This window comes from Populus nigra, chromosome 3 (assembly GCF_951802175.1).
Source record: "Populus nigra chromosome 3, ddPopNigr1.1, whole genome shotgun sequence".
Classification (NCBI taxonomy): Eukaryota; Viridiplantae; Streptophyta; class Magnoliopsida; order Malpighiales; family Salicaceae; genus Populus; species Populus nigra.
The window spans coordinates 20,093,884-20,117,347 of NC_084854.1; the positions used below are offsets into that span (position 1 = coordinate 20,093,884).

The following is a 23,464-nucleotide window of genomic DNA, read 5'->3' on the forward strand; positions in this document are numbered from 1 at the left end:
TATTTTTATTTAAAAATAAATTAAAATAATAATTTTTTAAAATTTATATTTATTTTGAATCTATATTATAACAATAAAAAAATATAAAAAGAATTAATTTTGAATAAAAAAATTAAATTTAGCAAACTCTATTCGAATGAAAACTAAAAAGAAAGAAAGAAAGCACACGAACTGAGAAAGGGACACGGCATCCATTGCAGAACTGTGTCCTTTTTAAACAGCTTCGAGTGATGAGCCCATTCCTCAACTATCCGTGATTAGAGTTAAACCAGTCCACCTGAACATGAGATTCTGATTGTGATTGAAAACCATAAACCAGTCTCTTCAACCAGATTGATAGTCTAGTAGAGAATCTGTGACTGATTTGATGAGAGTGACATTGAAACCTAGGGTTTTGCTTGAAGGGTTCTCTGAATAAGAGAAGGGCCCTTTGGTTATTGAGAGAGATAGAGTGAGTGGAAAATGAAGGAGATAATAGGAGGGCCGGGGACAGTGAGTGGGTTATTACTGAGAATAGGACAATGCGTTTTTGCTGCAGCTTCAATTTCAATCATGACCTCTGCCATTGGCTTCTCTTCCTACACTTCTTTCTGGTACCTATTTTTTCAACCTTTCCTTTTTATGTTTTATTTCTCTATGCTTCTTCTTCTTCTTTTCTTTTTATTTGTTATTTATTCGACAGTGATTAGATTGCTTATTTTTATGATGTTTCATTATGTATGTAAGGAATTAGAATGCCCCTTTTTTGCCCTTTTCGAACATTATTGTATTTGTAATTTGTTGAGTTTTAGTAATTTACATGGTGTAAGGAATTAGAATGCCCCATTTTTGCACATTATTGTATTTGTAATTTGTTGAGTTTTAGTAATTTACATTGGATTTAGACTCTTAGTGCAGATTGGGAAGCTTGCGTCTTGAAAGCTTTATGTGGAACTTGGAACATTTTTAGTTTGTTTTTCTCTGTAGATGCATGAATACCTCTTCGAAGCAGCTACTGTCAATCTGTCATTGAGATTTTGAGTTAATAATTGTAGATGATGTGTCGACCAATTGGCATGAATAAGCTTTAAATACTGATACTGGATAACTGTTTGTGTGTAATGTCTCTTGCAATGTTGAAAATGAGCTTCTGTTGTTTGATCGTTATTTTTGCTTCTTTATTTGTAAGTCAATGTCCAATTTCCTTTTCCTTTTTCCTTTTTCCTTTTTCCTTCCTGTAGATTTAGGTTAGTGGGGCTAATTGAAGTAAGAGCATGTTGACTGCTAGCCCGCTGCTCATGTATATGTATCTATGATATGTTCACATGCACTTTTATTTTTATTCACTATTGAATTCATCTCTCAAGCATTTGTCATTCATCTCTTTTGATGGTTATGTGTTCTCTGGCTCAGCTATTTGATTGCATCAATGGGGCTTCAACTTTTGTGGAGCTTTGGACTTGCATGTCTTGACATTTATGCTTTGAGGAGAAAGAAAGACCTCCAAAATCCTGTCTTAGTGAGCCTGTTCGTTGTAGGTGATTGGGTACTGCTCTTGTCCTTTAGACTACTGCTCAGTCCTGATTAATTCTCTCTTTTACTGGGAAATTGTCTAGTTGATTTAAGCCAAAGCTTGTGCATGAATATATATTGCCAGTAATGTTAATGCACCGATTGGACCTTAGCAATTTCATGCATCAGCTATTATTTTGTTCCACTTGATTTTCTATTTATTCCTTTCATGAGTAAATGGTTTTAATTAAGACAGGCTAAGTTAAAGAGGGGCTTGAAGATTTGCTGTCCAAGCACAGACATAGCTAAGCTATTGCTATTTATTTTGTTTAGGAGCATGGTAAGGTGGTTCCCTCATGAACTGGTTTCTAATTTTAACAAGGCTGTACTCATCACGAAAGACTATGAAAGGATGTAGTAAAGGACTTATGTATGCCTTTCAGCTTAAATGTTTTTGAATGGTAAAGCAAGAAGTCCTTGATCATAAATCTCTATTCAAACATCTAGTAGCCATATCAAAAAGAAATTGAAGCAACATTCCCCCCTGTTATTTCCACCCTTGCACATGACTTTAGGAATGACCACATTGAATACTAGTACAATGTGCTTTCAACTTTTGTATGGTGTTTAATGTCTTGGGCAGCTTGGACATTTAATGATCTTGTGAGAAATGCTTTTGAAGATCTCCATAAGTAAATTTAAGCAAATAAAATTGAATGTGGAAAATTCTTGGAGCCAAGGAGGCATTATGAGGGTCTAGATGTTAATAGAATATTCTTGAAGCTGAATTGTGTGTGACTGGGATCATCCTTCTTAGCAAAAAGGTGATTCTACAAATTCAGGCGTGGACATAAAAAGTGATTTCTTGATTGCTAATGCGTCTTTGAATATTTGTTAATGGCAAGATGTTGTCCTGAGACTTCCCTCTTGCTTTGGAATTGTTCTAGGTTCCTATCTGGTCTTTCCTTAGAGAGAATGGTGCAAATGTTGTTTTGACCGGTTTTGAAAACTAGCTAGGCAGGTCTTATTTTTTCACCAGCTTTGAGCCTTGCCCCCCCCCCCCCCCCCCACTGTTAACTTGAGGACTTTGCGTTGAAAATAATGCCGCCAGTGTACATCTAGAAAGCGAGTTTGGATACTGAATGACATAACTGGAACTTATGTTGGCAGCTTACCTCATTTATGATGTGAACTTGGGTAATAGTTGGAATGACAAATAATAGCTTGAACTTGCAGGTAACAGCTATGCTATCACTTGCAGCTGCATGCTCATCAGCAGGTGTTGTTGTTCTTTATGCTAGGGACATGAACTTTTGCAAGATCCATCCAGATCTTCCATGTAGCAGGTACGAGATTTCCATACTCTTGGCGTTCATCACCTGGCTTCAAGTCAGTATATCATCTCATGTGATGTTCTGGATCCTAGCCTCGGTGTAGTTGATACGTGTGTTTGTTTCCAAGAGTTGCAGAGTACACAAATGGTAATATCTTCTGCTTCACATGTAAATTTTTATCCCACTCTAACATGCCTTAATTTTGGACAATTTTCAGGATTCCCCTGTTTGTTTGCTATTTGTTATGAGTTTTCCTTAGGCAAATGAATGTTTTGGTTAATGATCATGTATTCATTTAAGCTCTCCATGCCCTCACTTGCTTCCAAAACTTGACCCAAAGTTTGAGCGAACTATAACATTTAGAGTTTGGAAATGCCGTTCTCTGTCCTCTCAGATTTCATGTCTTCTTACTTTCGTGCCAACACATAAACCGGTAATTAGTAGCAAAAATCAGCCTGGTCTGATGTTCATTTCCTTTTATTTATGGAAGTTTCATATTTGGTCAGATAAACGTAAATGCAAAAGAGTTATCATGAAAGAAGGATCACACATAGTCGGAAAGAATGCTCTTTTTTCTTTGAGTTAGGCCAATTGTCATTGTTACTGGCATACAAGAGCGAAATGAAATTGTTGGGAAAAAAAAATCTCATTAAGATAGAAAACAGTGCTGTGAAGTACGGATGAACCGTAGATGAAGAAAGACCCCTGCCTGCCACAAAGCACTGACTGTCTGTTATAGGTAACTGATGGACAATAGGCTGTCGAGGGCAGATTCTATAAATTAAGGACTGTTCATGAGGGACAAAGCAATGCTTCGTTTCTCTTATTGATTAGTGTCCTGTTTGTAATCTTTGTTTCAGTAGTATATTTGCTTTAGATCATGGCCAAGGCCTCTTGTAATGGACTTTGTATTGAGATTTGCCCTTTTAAGTTCCTTTGATGAATGATTTTCTTCGCTCAAAAAACAAAAAGAAAAGGCAAAGGGCGATCAAATTCATGGAGATTCATGGATATGCATTTCAACCCATTAAAATACAGTCGGCGTCTATGAGAGGCCCGTCAGAGTTGAGTCAGCCCTGTTTCCCTCTTTCTAATCTATCACTAGCCTCTCCAAGTTGCTGGAAATAATTTGTATAGGTTTATCTTTCTCAGCCCTGATGGGGACGTGCATCTAATAGGTATACGTATCTCTCTCAAACCAGATCAAAACAAACAGAAGTTTTGATCATGGCTGTCGCTGAGCATAAATGTAATCAGTTTCCTTGATACCCTCATTGGTAATGTGGCATGGATATTCTCATATTCATCAATAAATTAATAGTCCTAAACGGCTTAAAAAAAAAAAAAAAACAATGGACACCGGATCATTTCCTGATGAGAAGAAATGTGGACCTAGTTCATCCAATCATACAAAAGGGATTCACAACAATGATTTTGGCATCCAGTTCGTCCACCAATCAAACGGTTTGGATCGACATGAATTCTTTGTATCATATTTGGTTAGTGAAAATATATAATAAAATATGAAAAAAATTATTTTCTTAATGTGTTTTTATCAAACTTATGTATTTTAAAAAATAATTAAATATAATATTCTATTAACTTAATTTTAAAATTAATAATTTTATAATAACCATAGTTATAAAACCGAGACTAGCCGACTTGGCTGATCCAAAACCTAGACTAGTTTGAGTTTAATAAAAAACTAGAGAAAGAATTAGCTCGATTTAACCTAGTTGAAAACCTAGATCAACCTATAACCTGTTCAACAGAAAATACAACACAGATAAAATAACTTATTGACTATTTTAAAATTGTTTTTGGTCAAAACAATGTTGCCTTGATTTCTATTTTTTTTTAGGTAAACTAGGGTTGAACCTCTCGACTCATGACTCAGGTCTTGTCCTGGATCGACTATTAAGTCGGGTTTTAATACTATAATAATAATCATTTTTATTCATACGTTGACTCATATCAACCCGAGTTGACCCTCCCAACCCATGACCTAGGCCTTGCCTTGGTTCAACTTTCGAGTAGATTTTTAAACTATAATAATAACAACCACTTTTATCTTTATATTGACTCGTTTCAACGATTAACCCGACTCATAACTCAAATCTTGCCAAGTTGACTTGCAAGTCGAGTTTTAAAACTATAACAATCACTTTTATCCTTATATTGACTCGTGTCAATAATAAACCCGACTTATAACTCAAATCTTGTCATAGGTCGACTTTCAAGTTGGATTTTAAAACTATTATAATAACAACATTTATTTTTATATTGACTCTGGTCAACTTGCATGACACTCCCGACTCGTGACCCAAGCTTTATTTTAGATTGACTTCCAAGTTGGATTTTAAAACTATAATAATAATTATTTTTATCTTTACATATTTTAGTTTAATAATTTTTAGAATTTAGAGTTTTTTACAAGAATATATTAGAAATAAAAAATAAAAAATATTCTCTCTAGAGACATGTCCTCTCTGCCTCTCCTATTTTAAAAATACAAAAAATCATTATAAAATTATCCCAAAACTCGATTTATTTTGTTTTTACAAACAAAAAAAATTTCCATCTCCACTATATCTCCATTCTTTTTATTTTTATTATAATCCAGTAATACAGTATCCAAACACTACATGAAAAAACCGTACAGACAAGCATTACAATTTAAATGACAGCAAGATATTGCTTGAGGTCGAGGTCATCAGGATTTGGCTGGGGTCATAGTTTGAGGTCACCGTGCCGGTGAAATTGATGGAAAAAATGGGAAACTCCAAGCTTGATAGGCAGTCTAGTTTTACTATATTGTAAACGCAAAAATGCTTCCATTTTGTTATTTATAGCAAACATCTGATACAAATTCATCACAGGAAAATCGCTCACTGTTGAATACGATCAACCAAACAAAGGAAAAATAAATAAAGAGCAGCAATTGGGGGGTGGGGGTGTTGTTGGGTTCAAGACAATTGTTTGAGTTTCTACAATAACATTTTTCCTCATTCAGAGTGAGCAGTTTATCAGTTAATACGAATGACTATGGACAGACAAGGAGAAAAACCTCAAAGCTCACATGACAATTTCTGGCTTCAAAATGCTAGACTTTATTTCCTTATGAGGCAGGACAACACCCCCATTACTGTAAACTTCATCGCCAACATGAACATCTTCTCCTAAGATTGTCATGTTCTCTATGCGAGCCCATCTCCCCACAGTGGAATGCCATCCAATGATACTACTAGAGATGCATGCATGCTTCTTGATTCGCACTCCCCGCATTACAGTGCAGCGGGAAAGCCTAACTCCCGAGTCTATTATGCAACCTGGGCCGATTGCTACATCTGGTCCGATTAGACATCCTTCTCCAATTACTGCACTCTCATCAACGAGAACATTTCCAACAATGTTTGGTCCAGTGGCCAGTTTTGGAGAGGACATTTTCCGCAAAGAATCCAGGTATAGTCTCAGACCTGTAACGTAGTCTTTTGGCTGTCCAATGTCCATCCAGAACCCAGGTAGGACCATGGCAAACAGCTTATTCTCTGCTGCAATCTTTGGGAAGACTTCTTTCTCTATTGAGGTGGGCCTCAGTTCAATCCGATCAAGAACAGAGGGGTTCAACAAGTAGATTCCAGCATTGATCTTGTTACCTACAAATATTTTTGGTTTCTCAACAAATTTCTCAACCTTCCCGCTAGTTTCTTCCATCAGCACCACACCATACTTTGATGGTTCATCCACCTGTGACATGAAAATTTGGTTTAACATATAGGGAATGGGCTTGGTGCCTGGGAAAAAGCAAAACAATAGATTCAACTCACCTTGGTTACCATAATGGAAGCCTCCCCTCCATGGCCTTTGTGAAATTCAATCATTTGTTTTAACGGATACTCACTTATAACATCACTGTTGAGGACAAAAAAGGGTGCACCAGAATCGTCAATGAGCTTATCTCTAGCTAGGGCTAAAGGACCTGCTGTGCCAAGTGGCTCAGTCTCTTGTGAGCAGGTGATCTTAATTTCAAGCCTTTTCTCGTATTCTTTCAAGAAATTCAGCATAACCTGCATTTAAAAGTACATAATTACAGGGGATCGTAAGAAAATCCAGCTGTAATATTAATACATGAATATGATATGGAATTTCAGTGGAAAGGTGATCCTCTGAATTGTTGTTGTTACCTCTGGCTGGTAGTTAATTGCCAAGACCACTTCAGTGACTCCAATTGCTTTGAGAGCTTCAATCTGTTTATAAGAAATTCAAAATGCATTTTACACGTAGCTGGCATACACTGCTTATCAGGTACAGAACAATTAAATAGATAACCATGGCCAGGGAAGTTGCTCAGTCTCAAAAAATGAAATTCAAAACAGTAAATTCACTAATAAATAGTAGATTAGCCAATGGCAAGAAGCAATCTTGAAGTAACAATTTACTTTTTTTCTGTAAAGAAGAATCAAATTTCAATCAATACATACATGCATACTCATTAGTTACGTGGGGGTGGGATTTCGGGATACAGAGAAGTAGATACTCCTAAGTCCTATTTAAATAACCCTTAATATGAAATTTATCAAGTAATACCTGATGCAGTATCATGGGTTTGTTAGCAAAATCAACCAGCGGCTTCGGTACACTGAGGGTTAAAGGCCTCAAACGAGTCCCAAATCCTCCAACAAGAATGAGTGCCTTCATTTTGTTAAGCTCTCAACCTAGATCCTCTTCTCCTGGATTTTCAAAATAAAAATTGGGATGAAATGGAATCATTTGATTGGTTCAAACCAACAAATATCACAAGAGGAAAGATTTGGATGGATTCGATCTCCAAAATAACGAGAGACAACAAGTTCCTTTATTAAAACCCGAATACAATAAACATGCTTGATGTGGTTTAACAAAATAAAAAGAAAAAAAGAAAAAAAAGGGACTATAGATTGATCTAAAAGCGAGAGAAGTGAAGAAAACGTACTCTGTTGATTCGAACTTTAGAGTTGGCAATGGTAGATCAATGGCTGGCTGGTGCTGTGATTGGCTATGATGGTTATGGAGACTATATATATATATTGTACAAGAAAAGGGGTAACAGTGGCGAGAGAAATTAGAAATCTTGAATGAGACGCTGTTTGCTTTCTCCAAATCAAGAAACGGGATCGCGTTCGCATAGAGCAAGGCTTTTGACAGTCGCCGACTAGCTTCTCCTCTGTGTTTTTTTTTCTCGTCTCTTTAACTTAACGACAGAATTTTCAAAATATTATTTTTGTGCCAAGCTATTTTTCTTTTTTCTTTTTTTAAAAAAAAAAGAGTTATAAGAGACCTTGTTTTAAACACTTCATGTTCTAGTTCTAAAAAACAGAGAAATTAGTATCGTGAGTTTTATCCTAACTCAACTGATCCTAGTTTTAAGAGTTAAGAATAGAAAGGACACCTAAACTAATATTCTAAAATCTGAATCCAAACACAATATTGTATATTGATTTAGGTTTGTTCCAATAGTTTTTCCTTTGTGTTACTTAGCCTCCTCTTCGGTAAGATTTTCTAATGCATCATTTTTTTTTATATGTTTGCTTAAAAGTGAATTATTAAAAAAAACCAAAAGCAAGGTAATAACTTAGTGTATTAAATTTGGTAGAATGTTAAGTCCAGATGATATGAGTCTAGCTTACTTTCAAGTCCAATATCCTTGAGTTTAACTGCATGCCGAGTTCAAGTACACATGAGCTTAATAAGATATCACACTCAAATTTTTTAGATTCAACTATGTGTTGAGTCTAAGAACATATGAGTTTAGTAAGATGACAGACCCAACATTATTGGTTTCAATTATGTACTAGGTCTAAGATCATGTGAGTCTGGCGTTAATACCCTTGAATTCATTTATGAGCTGAGCCCAAGTACATGCAGGTCTAGTGATATGTCAGACCCAAACATATTTAGATTTGGCCATGCACTGAATCTTATATGTGGGTCTGAAAAGACGTCAGACCTAACATCCTTAAACTTAGTTATATGTTGAGGCCATGTACATGTGAATTTGACATGATGCCAAACCCAAACATCATTGGATTATACCACACGTTTAGCCTAAGTACCTATGGGTCTGGGAAGGTGACAAACTCAACATCATTGTGTTCAGCTTTGCGCGAAGCCCAATTGCTTATGGATCTAGTAAGATGCCGAACCTTAATGCCTTGAGTTCAGTTACGTGCTGAGCCCAAGTGTGTATGGATCTAATAAGGTGCTACACTCATGACCCTTGAGTTTGGAGTCATTCTAAGTTGAATACGTATAGAGTTTATAATCTTTTTAGGTTTCATGTTGGGTCATATGAATTTGTTGTTTATTCTCATGTTTTTTTAACATAAAATAGTAAAAGTCAAGAATAATCATCACCTTATATTTATAAGTGCATAAAAGTCTCCAAATAGCCTACCATAATTCCATTAACATTAATTTTATGTAAGAGATATCTATCCCTTGATAATGCTATCAGGAAGAAATAATACTTCAACCCTTTCATTCAAGTACCATGACAAAGTTTAGAAGTTATATATACCATTTGAACTATTCAGGTAAAAGGTTCATACTTTTCTAATTTTTTATTCATGCTCTTATTTTATAGAATATTTATCATATATAATTAAGGAAAAACACTTTTATTCTTAAGAATTTAAAGTTCATTCTCTCAAATTTTACAATTTTTTATTAAAAGTCACCGACTTTATCAATAAAAGGTTCCTAAATCTCATCAAAAGGATTATTTTGCAGGTTCCGAGTCTTTTATCACTAATCATCAATTTCTTGAACTCTGAAGAAAGGAACATTAACGTGAACGTGTGATAATCCTCTATCTAAAACACTCAAAAAATTCTCATTTATGAGCATAATAGATTTTGAACATCATCACTTTCTAATGTCAATCTTGCAATGCAATTTATAACTTGTTTTTAAATGCACTTATTATAGGAGTTTTTTTTTTAAATTTTCTCTCATATTTCGCGTTCAAAACTCTATAATATGACAATTATAATTATTAAGAAAACTTAAGGGGCTCCGTAAAACATTATGTATCAAAACTCATTGCACTATAAAGTACTACACTATAATAATGATTTTGCCCCAGTAATGAAGTGCAAATTAGGGTGCAAATTAAGGGGGGTCTTTTAGTGAGATTCATTTGGCATTTATCAAATTAATCATGGGAGAATCGGTTTTCTCATATTTTCACTATGAAATGACTTAATTATCCTTTAAAGAAAAAAAAATATTTTGCTAGCGTCAATATTAAAAGTCACTGACTTTATCAATGAAGGGTTCTTAAATCTTACTAAAAAGGATTGTTTTGCAGGTTCTGGGTCTTTTATCACTAATCATCAACTTCTTGAACTCTGAAGAAAGAAAAATTAACGTGAACATGTGATCATCCTCTATCTAAACACTAAAAAAACCCTCATTTCTAAGCATAATAAATTTTGGAACATAATCACTTTTCAATATCAATCCTGCAATGCAATTTATAATTTGTTTTAAAATGCACCTATTATAGACTTTTTTTTTAAAAAAAAATTTCTCTCATATTTCGCATTCAAAACCTTATAAATATGACATTTATAATTATTAAGAAAACTAAAAGGGCTTAGTAAAACATTGTGTGTTAAAACTCATTGCACTGTAGATTACTACACTATAATGATGATATTGCCCTAGTATTAGCTAAGGAAGTGCAAATTAAGGGGCAAAATGGTTTTTTTATGAGGTTCATTTGGCATTTATCAAATTAATCAGGGGAGAATCAATCTTCTTATATTTTTTACAGTGAAATAACTTAATTACCCTTTAAAGCAAAAACAAACTTTTGCTAGCGTCCAATGATGCTTTTGTCTTTTAATTTTGTTTTTTTACAACCAGGTTCAATTAAAAGCTATTTAATGATTTAACTATTGAAACCTTAAGGGATAGCCTTTCATACTTAATTCACCCTCCTTTTTGGTTCACCTAGGCTATCCCTCAAGGATCCAACAATTGATATTAGAGCTTATGTTCTTGCTATATAACTTAACTTCTTAGTGTTAAAGATCATAGACTTTGGTGACCTTAAATTTCTTAGGACAATAGTATATGAAGAAGATAATATAGACTCACTTAGCTCAAACTCCATTGAACAAAATGAAGATGCTGATATGAATTTTGATGACTTGATTACCTTATGTGAAACCTTACATAAAAAGAACAAGATGTATAGAAACACTAATAAAAACTTGGAAAGGATGCACAAAAATTTAAAAAATAAAAATAAAAATTTGTTTGAAAACATGATGGATTAACATAAGTAAACAAATCATTATATAATATTGCTAGCTGTTTCTCATCATTAGATGATTTGAAAAATAAAAATGATACTTTTAGAAAACAATTTGAAGACATCACTTCAACTTTAGCAAAGTTTACTCAAGACAGAGATAACTTGGATGTTTTGTTAGGAGGACAAAACAAGAGCCTACACAAAAGTGGTTTAGGTTTCAATTATGTAGAAAAACAAAAATCCAATGTGCATGTTAATCAATCTATAATGTATAATTGTTTTTCTATATGTTATTTTTGCAACAAGAAAGGCTATTTATCGTATAAATATAGATTAAATAAAAATAATTTTTCTAAAATATGATGTGGATATCGAAAGGTACAATGCCTAACAAATAAAGACTAAATGTTAAAAGAGTACTTAAAAATACTTCTTTCGGGAATTCTAGGAATGAAGGAGTAATAAAAAGGTTCCAACAAAGAAGGAACATAAGTCATGGGCAAGCATAACCTCAATTCCATAATCGACAATTGAGAGGCAACTTAAAAAGAAGGAATCAATAGCAAAGGCAAGAAAGACCTTACTTTCAAAAACACCAAGTTGGAAGAAACCCACATTAAAAGAATGATGATAGAAGAAATGTTAGACCCTCATTCATCAACAACAATTTTGTGAGGAGGAGTGTGCCTCAACAATGTAAAATGCCTCAACCCCGAAGATATCAAATGGAAGGTAATTGACATTAAAGGCAAATGGAAAGATAACTAAAACCTATAAAAACAAGGTTTTTTGGAAGGAGAAGTCCTATGGTCCAAATATCAACCAAAGACCAAGAAGAAATGGACAGAAAGACACACACACACACCATGTTTTTGATGGATTCAAGCTTTATAAGGTTGTTAAAATACTGAGTTGTTATAAATTTGATTTAAACTAACTTATTCGACCAAGTCGAGTTTATAGCTTGAATTGTGTTTTTTTTTTAATTTTTTTAAAAAATCTTATAATTAGTTTTCAAATTTATTTTCTTATATAAATAATAATCTAATTTATTTGAATATCAGGAATATTAATTAAATTAAAACAAAATCTTATAATCTTGTTTTAAGGAAATTAAAACAAAATCTTGTCTTTATGTTATTAAATTATAGCTTTGTAGATCAAAACTTATAATTAATTAAATTTCATAGTTGTATTCTAGTTTTAATTTGATTTGTTAGTTAATTTTTTTTTTCTGTAACTTGATCCTAATTTTATTGATTGGTTAAGATTCGTTTATAAAATAATTGAGAAAAGAGATGAAAGAGCTACGATTTTATCAGTAAAATCTTAGGTGCACGTACAGACATGGTGATCTTGGGAGTAGCTGGGTCAAATCTGGAGAATAACAGGGTGATTTATGCTTATTTCTTGGATGTAAGACAGACAATTACAAAAAAAAGAAGAGGGATTTTCCAAGAGATGAAGAGAATAGAACCCTATGGCACAAATTCTGCTTTGCTATTACGTACTGAAATAAGGAGGATTTTTCTGCAGTTAAACAAGCCACCAATACCAAAATTCTTTGAAGCGCTTATTGATTGGCTATACTAACTCATACAACTAGCTAGGTTTTAGACACCTTTCCTGCTGTAATACTAATGATGTATTCGATCTCATCTGCAACTTCTTTCATTGAAGGTCGATTCTGCCTCTTGTCATGCAAACAAGCTGCTGCCAGGGATCCCAATGCTTTCATTGTTTCCAGTTCCAGCTTGCTAGCACCTTCCTTAAGCACTGGATCAATGACTTCCATCAGTCTATCTTCCTCAATCACGTTCTTTATATACACCACCAAGTTCACATTTTCTTCTTCTCGGTTAAAATCAATAGCCTTCTTTGATGTCAATACCTCCAGTAGAACAACTCCAAAGCTATAAACATCACTTTTATCAGTAAGCTGAAAGTTACGGTAATATTCTGGGTCAAGATAACCAAGGGTCCCCTGAGCACAAGTGAAGATATGGCTATCATTGTTTTCACTTGCCTCCACCAGCCTAGAAAGCCCGAAGTCAGAAACTTTGGCATTGAGTCTTTCATCAAGTAAAATGTTGCTGGACTTCACATCACGATGGTAAATGGGAGGCACAGCTGCAGAGTGAAGATAGGTTAGACCTTCTGCAGTTTGATATGCAATGCGGAGCCTTAGTTGCCAGCTGAGTGAAGTCCACTTGCCAGAATGGTGACTGTGAAGGTGATCAAAGAGGGTTCCATTAGGGATATACTCATAAATCATGATAGGTTGCTCAAGCTCGACACAACAACCCAGGAGTCTTACAAGGCTTCTGTGATTGACCTGGCAAAGAATTCGAACCTCGTTAATAACTTGATCGATGCCTTTGGTGTTTCCAAGCTTGGCTCGCTTGATAGCTGTTACAGTTCCATCATCAAGAATGCCCTTGAAGACCTCACCAAAGCCACCTGCACCGATGAGGTTGTCTTTGGAGAAATTGTTGGTTGCTTTTGTTATCTCCTTGCCTGTAAAGATTCTGGCTGATTTTCCACTATGTTTGGCATTTAACATCTCTTTTCGCTCTTTTATCAAATTCTTTTGTGCTCTTTTTGACCGATTTTGCTTCTTGAGGAATAGACCACCACCTAGGACCATGACTAGGACTGCAACCGCTCCAACGGCTGCACCTGAAATGATTTAAAAGACAAACCAATCAACCAACGAGGAAAATATCATTGCGGTTACTTATTCATATAAATGAAAAGAAATCATTGTTGTTACTTAATATATTTACACCATTATATGAAATATTCAACTACTCTATGAGATAATGCTCGTATTTGACATGCAAACACTGTGGAGCAAAACTGCTAAAGCAAAAACTTGATTTGGAGGTTGTGCGTGCAGCTTAATTCTGATTTTTTTTTATAAAAAAACTAAGATTAGTACTCACTTAATGGGAGCTATAACGTACCTGCAAAGACCACTGTCTTTTTCTTTCTTTTTTTGCAAACTTTTCCAGGAAGACACTTCAAATCTACGAAAGGAGAAGATTATAAATGGTAAGAGTGAGATTGACTGGAAAACACCCTTTAGTTTTTGAAGAAAAGCAAAACAAGAACGGTCAGAAAATTTAAAGATTAAACTCACTTTGACACAATCCGTTGATGGGGTCCCATTTAAACCCAGCATCACAGAAGCACCTTTTCTGTCCTAAGCTGATTGGATCAGGCAGACATTTTGAGTACAGTAAGTCCTTGCAGTCTACTGGGATCTTGCAAATTGGCTCCTCTGGCAACGCCCATTCGATCTCTACACCAGGCTCAGGCCATTTCTTGATCATTCCCACCTTCTTAACATCCAAGTTGACAAAGCTCTGATATGCTGCACACCCTCCATCATAGACCTTAATCATATATGCACTCTGTAAGCCTGTACTAGACTTGAATGTACAACACAATGGTGCACTAGCGCAGGCTGCAGCGTTCCCTTGAATATAGTTATGACAAATGCTACCAGGTGCACAATCTATGGGTGGTTTCAAGTGCAAAATTTCAGTTTTACAATTAAGCAACAAGATTGTGTTACTATTAGTGATGCTAAAGGGAAGATTTTGATTGAGCTGGATTCCTTGGCTATGAAAATCACTCGAGATGCAAGTCTTGTTTGCTAGGCTTGCAGGTCTAATAACTATCTGTCGGAGTACTGGGTTAATGGACGCGATCAAGTAGGATGATTCATTTAGAGCATCGAACCATAATTTTCCAAAAGAACACCTGAGCTTGTACTGTTGGTTGCCACAATCTGGCCCAGTGCTTAGTGGAAATGGCACCGGAGTAAGGCCACAATTCCCACAATGCTGCAGGGCTGTGCCACTCCAGGAACATGATAACAGTGTAACCATAAGAATCAACATTGATAGGATGCTCTTCTCCATCGACAAGCCTTGGTCTATAGATGCAGAAAGCACATTAGGGAGGCAAAGCCTGATAATAAACTATGGTACACACTCCTACTACATGTTTCGATATTCTAATATACTGAATAGGACTTGTGATAGTGTAAAGACACAACTGGTCAAGCTAGTCCTCTTTCCTGATTGGATACGAGGGATGGACAATTTTGTCTTTCAATTAATTAAGACCCAAGAGTGACTTTATTCGAAATGCGCAAAACAGGGGACATCTGTCCAAGTTCATGCGTTGTACAATGCTAGTTGAGGTTTTCTCAAAATGGGTAGCATTTTCTTAGGAAGATATGTAATTAGTTCAATGTCTTAGAAACGAAAATGGTGATTGTCGTGCTTGAGGATCACTCCCTTGTTAAAGAAGGAGGCACATGCATATACCCACCTCACAGCTCATATATATATAATATAACTCATGGAAATTTACAGTGAGCATGCATTGGCTTGTGTCGAAATCATGAGTGGAATTAATCTCGAACGGTTCTCAATCAGTAATCTTGTTTCAACATCGGTGGAATAAATTGTGTTTGATATTCAAGTGTTATTACGTCCTTTGCATGAGTTGTTTTCCATGTCGGCTCATGGTTTCGAGATCCAAAGTAATTAAACTAATCTTGTTTATCATCCCATGTTGCTGTTCCCTAATCAACAATTCCAAAGTGAGCAAATTTCATTGGTTTCACTTCATACTGGTTCCTTTCTCAATGGCAGTTGATGCGTCAACAGTACGAAAAAGCTTCCTATCCTGTTGGAAAGGACAGTGATCTAACATAAATTAGGTCCTGAGGAAGACAGCAGCCATATGTGTCCTGATCATTGCGCCCGGAAGGACTTCAAGGTCGATTGAACAGTAGTGGCCAAGTAATAATAACTTCTGCATCCTGCTAATAATATCAGCTTTCCACATTTTTTTTTTATTTACGTGGGGTGTCCGGGCCAGCTTACGCGCACCACGACTATTCCCCACGGCCCGCTGGACATCCTGCAAGCCCAGGAGCAGGTAAGGCACCGCGGGGGTGACAGGCGTACACATAGAGGGTCGAACCCGGGACGGGGGCGGAACAAGTCACACGAATTGACCATAACAGTTAAACCCTCATGTGCTGGTACATACGAGGGCTCGAACCAGAGCACTCAGGCATGGCAAAGCCTGCCAAGACCACTGAGCTACAAGCCTCGTGTGTAGCTCAGTAGGCTCCTCTCGTGCGATTTCAATCTGAATCTGATAATCTTCTTGTATATCTTCCTATTAGTAAAACAATTTTCAAATCTAGAAGATGAATGCCGTTCACATAGAAACCAAGGAATTCAAATTGCAGAAAATGCTTGTACGTTGAGAGTGATAGTTTCTGAACTAAGAGGAGAGTTCAGAATTCAGCCAGGCTTTTGGCTCCCCAAAAAGGAAGGATCCACCATCTAAAAAAGTAAGCAAAAAGTCTTCAAAATCTTAAATTAAATGTTCAATACATTACTTTCCTATCTATTTTTAATTCCCGCAGATGGGGTCTTACAAAAATCTGAGTAACCAAGTTTTTATTTTGTCTTCTTTCAGGTTTCACCATATATTGATATTCCATCGAAAAAGATTATGAACTCGATAGGAGGATATCTTTCGCATATCAACCAAATCCCCACGATCTTGTGTGCATATCTTTTTTGGAACTTAAAAATTAATCTACCTAGATGATTCATCGCGCATCCACACTTTTGCTACAACTTATAGAAATGCTCTTATGATTTTGAGTTTGTCTTTTGATGCCTAAGAGGGTCACGAAAAATTATTGAAATTAGTTTTAAAGTCTAAATTTAAATAATCATTTTAGCTCCTCAATCTAAGTGAAAGCGTGTAAGACATTAATGATGTTGGTATCTTTTAACATATTATTTGGAATTGTACTTCAAATAATATTTTATAAAATTTTAAAAAAAATTATTTAAAATTAAATTTTTTATATTTTCAGATTATTTATTGATGTTAAAAATATTTTTTAAAAAATAAAAAATATTATTTTAAAATATTTTAAAATAAAAAATATTTTTAAAAATAACTATTATTAAAATTACAAACAACCGTAAATCGATCCCTATAAGTACTAACCTTATATTAATATAAATATATTTATTAAAATTACTGTAATCTGATTCCATAAACTTTCTCTTTCAAGATAGTGCTATAATATAATATATAAGTGAGATGTGTTCTACTATACTTGAATTTTTTTTCCCCAACAAAATTAGACTTTAATTTTTTTTCCCTAACAAAATTGGCCTATACTGTAGGTCTATCACTGGATCCTATATAATGACTTGAGCCTGAATCCTCTGTTGTGACTAAACTAAAAATCCGAACTCTAATTCTAATCTTTCATTCCTAAATAGTTACTAGCTATATAACCTCTTAATTTAAGCGCACGACTGATTTATGCAGGAGAGTTTTTAGATGAGTTATTTGTTTTCCTAATTGTTTTAATTCTTATTTAGCTTAGAAAATTAGTTTTAAGTTTTAAGTTTTACTATTTAGTTTAGAAATCTTATATTTTTATTCTTTTTTTCTTATTCATTTTAGACACAATACTAGTATAAATAGGATTGTTTAATTTGTATTTTTAAAAAGTACTTGAAAAGAAAATATTCACTAATAAAATTTTGAATTAAAGTTTTGTGTGATGACGCTATTCAGCAGAATTCTATGCTGTTTTGTGTTTGATATCTTTCTCGTGTTGTTTCTATCTACATTAATTAGTATAAGAGCCAAACTATTCTTGATGGCTAGTTACTGTGTGTTATTGAATAACCATGGTTGGAAGAGATAGTCGCAAAATATGATGTGCTCATGTAGAAGGGGATAAGACGATTCCCTATCAGGAAAGAAACATTCAGGAACTAGTGATAGAAACCACTCAAAGATAAATTGTGAAATTGACCTATTACTTATCGATGGTAAAATTACAGAGGTACGTTGAAGAATTATCTTGTTAATCGACAAAGATTAAAAAGATAAAATTGAGGATTGAGAGAAGAGTGATCATCCATGAACAGTTTTGAGAACCACTATAGAGGCAAGAACAAAGGAGACAACTTCTTGATTGAGATGAATATCATAGATATTTTAGTGATTATATTTATGATGAGATAAATGTGAATTGATTTCTTCACCAATTTATTATATTTATTTTGATGATGATGATGATGATATATGTTGATAATGATAATATAAATAATGGCAATAATAGTAGTGATGATGTCATCTATAGTGGATTAATTTTGATGATCTCATTTATGACGGGATAGATGTCTATGATAAGATAGATGTTAATTGATATTCTCCACCAATTTATTATATTTATTTCAATGATTATTATTATATATGTTGATAATAGTAACATAAACAATGAAAATAATAGTTGTGATGATGTCATTAATAGTGCAGTTACGTAATAAGTTAAAGGTTGAATGCAAGAACAATATATAAAAGGTGCTCAAATAATTTTTTTTTTTTATTGATTTAGGATATATTGATCCTTCTAATTACAAGCTTACTATTATCACAAATATAGGTTTGTTCTAGGACTATATGGATACAACATATGTTGATGAAGCAAGTTTAAGGTTTTTAATTCATAACTCTAGAAATCAATGGAAGAGAAGTAATTCATCAATTATTATTTCTTACACAAATAGTAACATGAAGGGATTGAAATTGATATCTCAAATTATTATATATCTGAAGCAAATAAGGAAAAGAGGTTTGAACTTAAGAATAAGTTCTTCTAATCAAAAAGACTTCTGTAAAAGGATTTTAAATGAAGATATTTGTTTCCTTAGTTTTTTTTATTTCTATTTAGTTTAGAAAAATATTTTGGTTTATTGTGTTTTTATTCTTACTATTTAGTTTAGGAATTTTATTTTTCCTAATTTTTTTCCTTTTTTTTTACTTTAAGAAATTCTTTTTATTCAATTTAGGCTTAGAAATAGTATAAATAGAGTTATTTAATTTGTATTTTTAAGACTACTTGAAGAGAAAATATTTAACAATAAAATCTTGAATTAGAAAGTTTTGGTATGATAATTCTATTCAATAAAATTATATGTTGTTTTGTACTTGATGTACTTCTTTTATTGTTGTCAACATAACAATCATCATCATCGATAAGTTCTTCCAAACATTTTCTTAACATAAAAAAAAATAAACTTGATTAATGTTTCACTATAGACTCTCATAGTTCATTTGTGAACTTACACAATGAAATTAGCATTTTTCCCTTCATAAATTTAAATCTTATAACATGATCCAAAGGGTAATATGAGTTTTTTTATGGGACACATTTGCTATTGCAAGATTGAATGGGGGTAGAAAAATCTTTTAACATTTTTTTTCCATAGTGTAATGTCTGAAAACCCTAAAAAGTTGAATTTCTTTAGCTATTTGGACAGGGGCATTTTTTAATTTTTGTCCTTCTTAGCACAGTGTAAGTACTAAAATACTCTTTAAGGAAAAAAAAATTATAGCTAATATTAAGAGGCTTTTTGGTCTTTTTTTTATACTTTTTTTTGTTAATATCATATGGGGTCAGGGACACTTAGGTATTTTCATAAATCAAAATTTAAAAAAAAATAAAGAGAAAAAGCTACTGGCATTGGGAAGCGTATTCACAGTGGCGACATGCGTAAACCATATCGCGGTGGTTAGGCGACAATTGAATTTTTTTCTCCTCCATCTTTTTCTCTTTCTTTCCTTTGGAAAACATGCTAGCCTAGCTAAAATTAACAGTTGTCCTTCATTTTCTTTTTATTTCAATTGTGGTTCTCATTATTTTGATTGCTTTTTATATGATTTGAATCCGTTTTTTTTTTCAATTTATCCCTTAGCATTTTGTTCTGTTTAGTGTTTATATCAAATTTGATCTTTATTTTTTTAATTATTGTTAAAAAAAAAACATATTTCAACTCCATACCTTATCCTCTTATTTAGTTTAATTTTTATGTGAGATTTGACTCTTAATCTTTTAAGTTTTTTTCCTTAGTTTCTTTTTTTTTAAATTGGTTTTTTTTTTTTAATTTCATCTTTTAATATTTGATTTACTTAGAATTGAACTTCTTTAATTTCTTTCTATAGTGATCCTTATCTTATGACTTAGGTAATGAGTATGAGATTTTATCCTGAATCAATATTATGTCTTTTTTTTTCACCGATTTTATTTTTAATTTCATCATTAAACATTGGGTTTATTAAAGAGATGATATCCTGACCTTTTGGTTTGGGTCATATATTTGTCATGCTAGCTCAAACTAACTCAAAGCTTTTACATCATTTTATTATTATTACTTAAATTTTTATGTCAAACTTGTTTCTTATTTTTTTAATTGCCTTTTTAAAAATTGTTTTTCTTTTTTGACTTTCAACCTATAGCATTTGATTGTTGAGGATTAGGATTTTTTTTTAATGCGATTAACCTCGTCTCATGACCCGGATCATGAGTATGAGATGTAAGCTTGAGTTGACATTAGTCTTCTTTTTTAATTTTTTGTACGTCTATTTTCTTTCTTGATTTTTGCCTTCTCCTTTTATTTTATTAAACATTATTTTTTTTCTATATACTTTTTATGAGGATATCTCGACCTTACGATATAGGTTATAAGTTTGCGATACCAATTCAGATTAGGTCGAAGCTTTTTTTTTCATTCTTTAATTTCTCTTTGTCCATTGACATTAAGTTCTATAACTCGGGTTATAATTTATTTATTTTTTTGCTTGAAAACATCTTAATAGCGCTTTAACATCTTGTTTTTAAGTTACCAAAGAAATCAACTTAGTTCATAGTAAAGCGCAGCCACTTATCTAGTAATCCACTTTAGAGTCCTCTAGTTGAAAGTTTTAAAAAATTAAAAACAACTCCGAAGTTACAACATCACTATTGTTCGTCAGACTTCAAATGAAAAACAAAGTAATGCTCCAGGCAAGATATATCCCAAGCTAGTATGTAATATAATTTTTTTTTGGTTCAAAGTCTAATATAATTTCTATTGACATTTCACAGACTTCAAGCATTTGGTGAAATAATGGTTGATCCATGGTTTCTCCGTCACTGAACTCTTTCAAATTTGCTGACCAAATCCTGTGTACTTGTCTTATATTTTTCTGTTAAAAATTTATTTTGTTCAAATCTAAAAATAAATAACTGGCACGTGTCCATTTAATATTTATCATTAGTTAGATGGAGAACAGAACAACTCTTCCTCAGGAGTTAGTCTTGGGTTTCATCAGTGAACAATAGTTTATATCTAACCAGTGGATCGAAGAAAGGGAGAGAGTACGCATAGATTGTTGTCAGATCCAACCAGTCATCCTATCAAATTCATTTAAATTATGTTTGGTTTTTGTAAATTAATTTAAATTAATTTTGTTTGATTAAAATTATTTTTAACTTAAATTACTGAGGAAATTTGGTTTTTGGAGCAATTTAGTCAATCTAATTTTTTAAATAAAGTTAAAAACAAAAAATATCTTAGAGTAATTAAATGAAAATAACTTTTAAGGGTAACTTTGAATGGTTAAAAAAAATTATTATTATGTAATAAATTATGAGCGTTTGCAGTGAAAATAAAATACCGAGGTTTTTTAACCTTTTTTTTTGTTGTAATATCCTTATAGAAGACCCGCAGTTTTCTGCACCACCTCTCCCAGTTGCTCCACCCGATTTTGCACAGTTCCACTGCCGGCAAAACCCATTTTGCAGCAACTTTTACACATTTTAACCATTCCGGATAAAATCTTAGAAAGCTTCCAGAAACATAATTTAATATTGGAAAGCTACTTTTTTAAAAATAATTTATAATGTTGAAACAGTAACTACCATTCTTAAAAAATTATTAGACCTTCTAATGAGGTGGACAAGAAATATAAAAATATGTCCTTGATTATATATATAAAATATGATTCCCACCTTTTATTTTCATTCGATTTATAGGGATGTTCTTGGATTATATATTAATCAAACTTTTTTAGATAATGTTAAGAATGGATATTTCATACCCTTAAATAATAAGCTACTATTTAATCAAAATTACTATTTTTTTCTTTGATGAAAAGGATGTTTATGGACAATATCAATCACAATTAACTTTTTTCTCAAATAATCTTAAGAATATTCCTCTAATGAAATGGATAATAAATATATAAAAATATATATGTCATTGATTATACAAAATAATCAAAATTAACTTCTTCTTCAGATAATTAATCTTAAGATCGATTATGTCTTTCATATCCTTAAATAGTAAACTACTACTTAATCTGTCCATGTCCACAGCACATTTGGTTCAGCATCTGTGAGTTACTAGTACTCAGTGAAACAGGTTAAAACTGCAAAAGGGGTGCCTCCAATTTTCTCAATTATAATTATAACGTAATGGGGAGGGTTATTACTCTCCAGGATCCTTCCTTTTTGTTCATCGGTTATCTGTAGCTGCTGTCTATTAGGTATTAATTAAGATCAGGAAAATATTCGGACTTGGTGGCAGCCGTGGTTTTCAATCGTGATGGATGATGAAGAACCAGCCAGCTGGGCCGGCTAGGCTCCTGCCATATAAAAAACATATTGACTATCACGATATCGTTTTTTTCTTGGCTGCATGCCATTAAATTCGAGACTCGAGAGAGTCGAATTTGTTTTTTATTTTTCAACACGAAGGTAGATTGAAGTACTTATGTCGAACATAAAGTGATTGACGTCTCTGAAACATTACGATTCAGAAACATAAACCCTTTCCAAACATATATTGCAATTCAATAATTACATAATCGGTAATTGATTAATACAAAGCATGTGTGCCCCTTTGGTTTTTCACATGCCCACATCTTTTTTCACTAATAACACAAAGCCGTGCGGCCCCTTCGGTTTTCCACACGCTTATTATTATCATCATCCAAACCATGCATCAAATAGAATTACGATACACAAAGTCTCTACATACAATTACCTGCACAACCAACATTTCTGACAAGCTAGCTCCATGCCTTGGGCTTTCTTCCGGCATGTCGCACGTACTGTAACATATACTTCTAATGGTGTTGATATTCATGATTTTGTAGCGACACGGCGAGAAGTCAAGCGACAATTAAGAGGAGATTGAGCTCCAGTAGAAACAATAATTTGAGTGGTAGAAGAATTCATATTAGATGAAGATGTTGAAGAGGTAGAGAAGCCATAGTCGGATCCAAAGATTCTTATATCGGACGTCTGAAACCTACCTGAATCGCCAGGAAGTCGCATATACGAAGCTGAAGGTGACTCGTTGAACCATGACCCCAGAGGTCCAGCCTCTTTTCCGTTCTTGTATTGTATTATAGCCCTGTACACGAAAGGAATAAGACCCTC

The 23,464-nt window shown here is 33.4% G+C and overlaps 3 protein-coding genes across 5 annotated transcripts; 1 reads left to right on the plus strand and 2 right to left on the minus strand.

Annotated features, from left to right (window-relative positions):
* Positions 1-121: 121 nt before the first annotated feature.
* LOC133688987 (CASP-like protein 5B2) lies at positions 122-3,772 on the plus strand. Of its 3 annotated transcripts, XM_062108675.1 has the most exons (5): positions 122-593; positions 1,393-1,525; positions 1,748-1,831; positions 2,728-2,972; positions 3,332-3,772. In XM_062108675.1, the coding sequence occupies exons 1-4, from the start codon at positions 463-465 to the stop codon at positions 2,926-2,928; spliced, it is 549 nt and encodes a 182-aa protein (XP_061964659.1). In that variant the 5' UTR covers positions 122-462; the 3' UTR covers positions 2,929-2,972; positions 3,332-3,772. The 3 variants fall into 3 exon arrangements, with proteins under 3 accessions (XP_061964659.1, XP_061964658.1, XP_061964660.1); XM_062108674.1 differs by lacking the exon at positions 3,332-3,772 and having other exon boundaries at positions 123-593; positions 2,728-3,198; XM_062108676.1 differs by lacking the exons at positions 1,748-1,831; positions 3,332-3,772 and having other exon boundaries at positions 129-593; positions 2,728-3,198.
* Positions 3,773-5,639: 1,867 nt separating this feature from the next.
* On the minus strand, positions 5,640-8,097 carry LOC133688301 (mannose-1-phosphate guanylyltransferase 1-like). The gene is made up of 5 exons (XM_062107737.1): positions 7,798-8,097; positions 7,413-7,555; positions 7,010-7,072; positions 6,653-6,892; positions 5,640-6,572 (listed from the first exon to the last, which is right to left on the minus strand). The coding sequence occupies exons 2-5, from the start codon at positions 7,521-7,523 to the stop codon at positions 5,901-5,903; spliced, it is 1,086 nt and encodes a 361-aa protein (XP_061963721.1). The 5' UTR covers positions 7,524-7,555; positions 7,798-8,097; the 3' UTR covers positions 5,640-5,900.
* A 4,636-nt stretch (positions 8,098-12,733) lies between these two features.
* On the minus strand, positions 12,734-15,056 carry LOC133688542 (wall-associated receptor kinase-like 20). Its single transcript, XM_062108052.1, has 3 exons — positions 14,270-15,056; positions 14,094-14,156; positions 12,734-13,806 (listed from the first exon to the last, which is right to left on the minus strand). Exons 1-3 carry the CDS (start codon positions 15,054-15,056, stop codon positions 12,734-12,736), a joined length of 1,923 nt encoding a protein of 640 aa, XP_061964036.1.
* Positions 15,057-23,464: the final 8,408 nt, after the last annotated feature.

Excerpts from the sequence above, each read along its gene's own strand:
- LOC133688987 (XM_062108675.1), top strand. The coding sequence starts at position 463 with ATGAAGGAGATAATAGGAGGGCCGGGGACAGTGAGTGGGTTATTACTG. Across the intron at positions 1,526-1,747 it reads TGTTCGTTGTAGGTGATTGG|GCTAAGTTAAAGAGGGGCTT; the intron begins GTACTGCTCTTG and ends TAATTAAGACAG. Across the intron at positions 1,832-2,727 it reads TTATTTTGTTTAGGAGCATG|GTAACAGCTATGCTATCACT; the intron begins GTAAGGTGGTTC and ends TTGAACTTGCAG.
- LOC133688301 (XM_062107737.1), bottom strand. The coding sequence starts at position 7,523 with ATGAAGGCACTCATTCTTGTTGGAGGATTTGGGACTCGTTTGAGGCCT. Across the intron at positions 7,073-7,412 it reads AACCCATGATACTGCATCAG|ATTGAAGCTCTCAAAGCAAT; the intron begins GTATTACTTGAT and ends TCTTATAAACAG. Across the intron at positions 6,893-7,009 it reads CAATTAACTACCAGCCAGAG|GTTATGCTGAATTTCTTGAA; the intron begins GTAACAACAACA and ends TTTTAAATGCAG.
- LOC133688542 (XM_062108052.1), bottom strand. The coding sequence starts at position 15,056 with ATGGAGAAGAGCATCCTATCAATGTTGATTCTTATGGTTACACTGTTA. Across the intron at positions 14,157-14,269 it reads CATCAACGGATTGTGTCAAA|ATTTGAAGTGTCTTCCTGGA; the intron begins GTGAGTTTAATC and ends CTCCTTTCGTAG. Across the intron at positions 13,807-14,093 it reads AAAGACAGTGGTCTTTGCAG|GTGCAGCCGTTGGAGCGGTT; the intron begins GTACGTTATAGC and ends AAATCATTTCAG.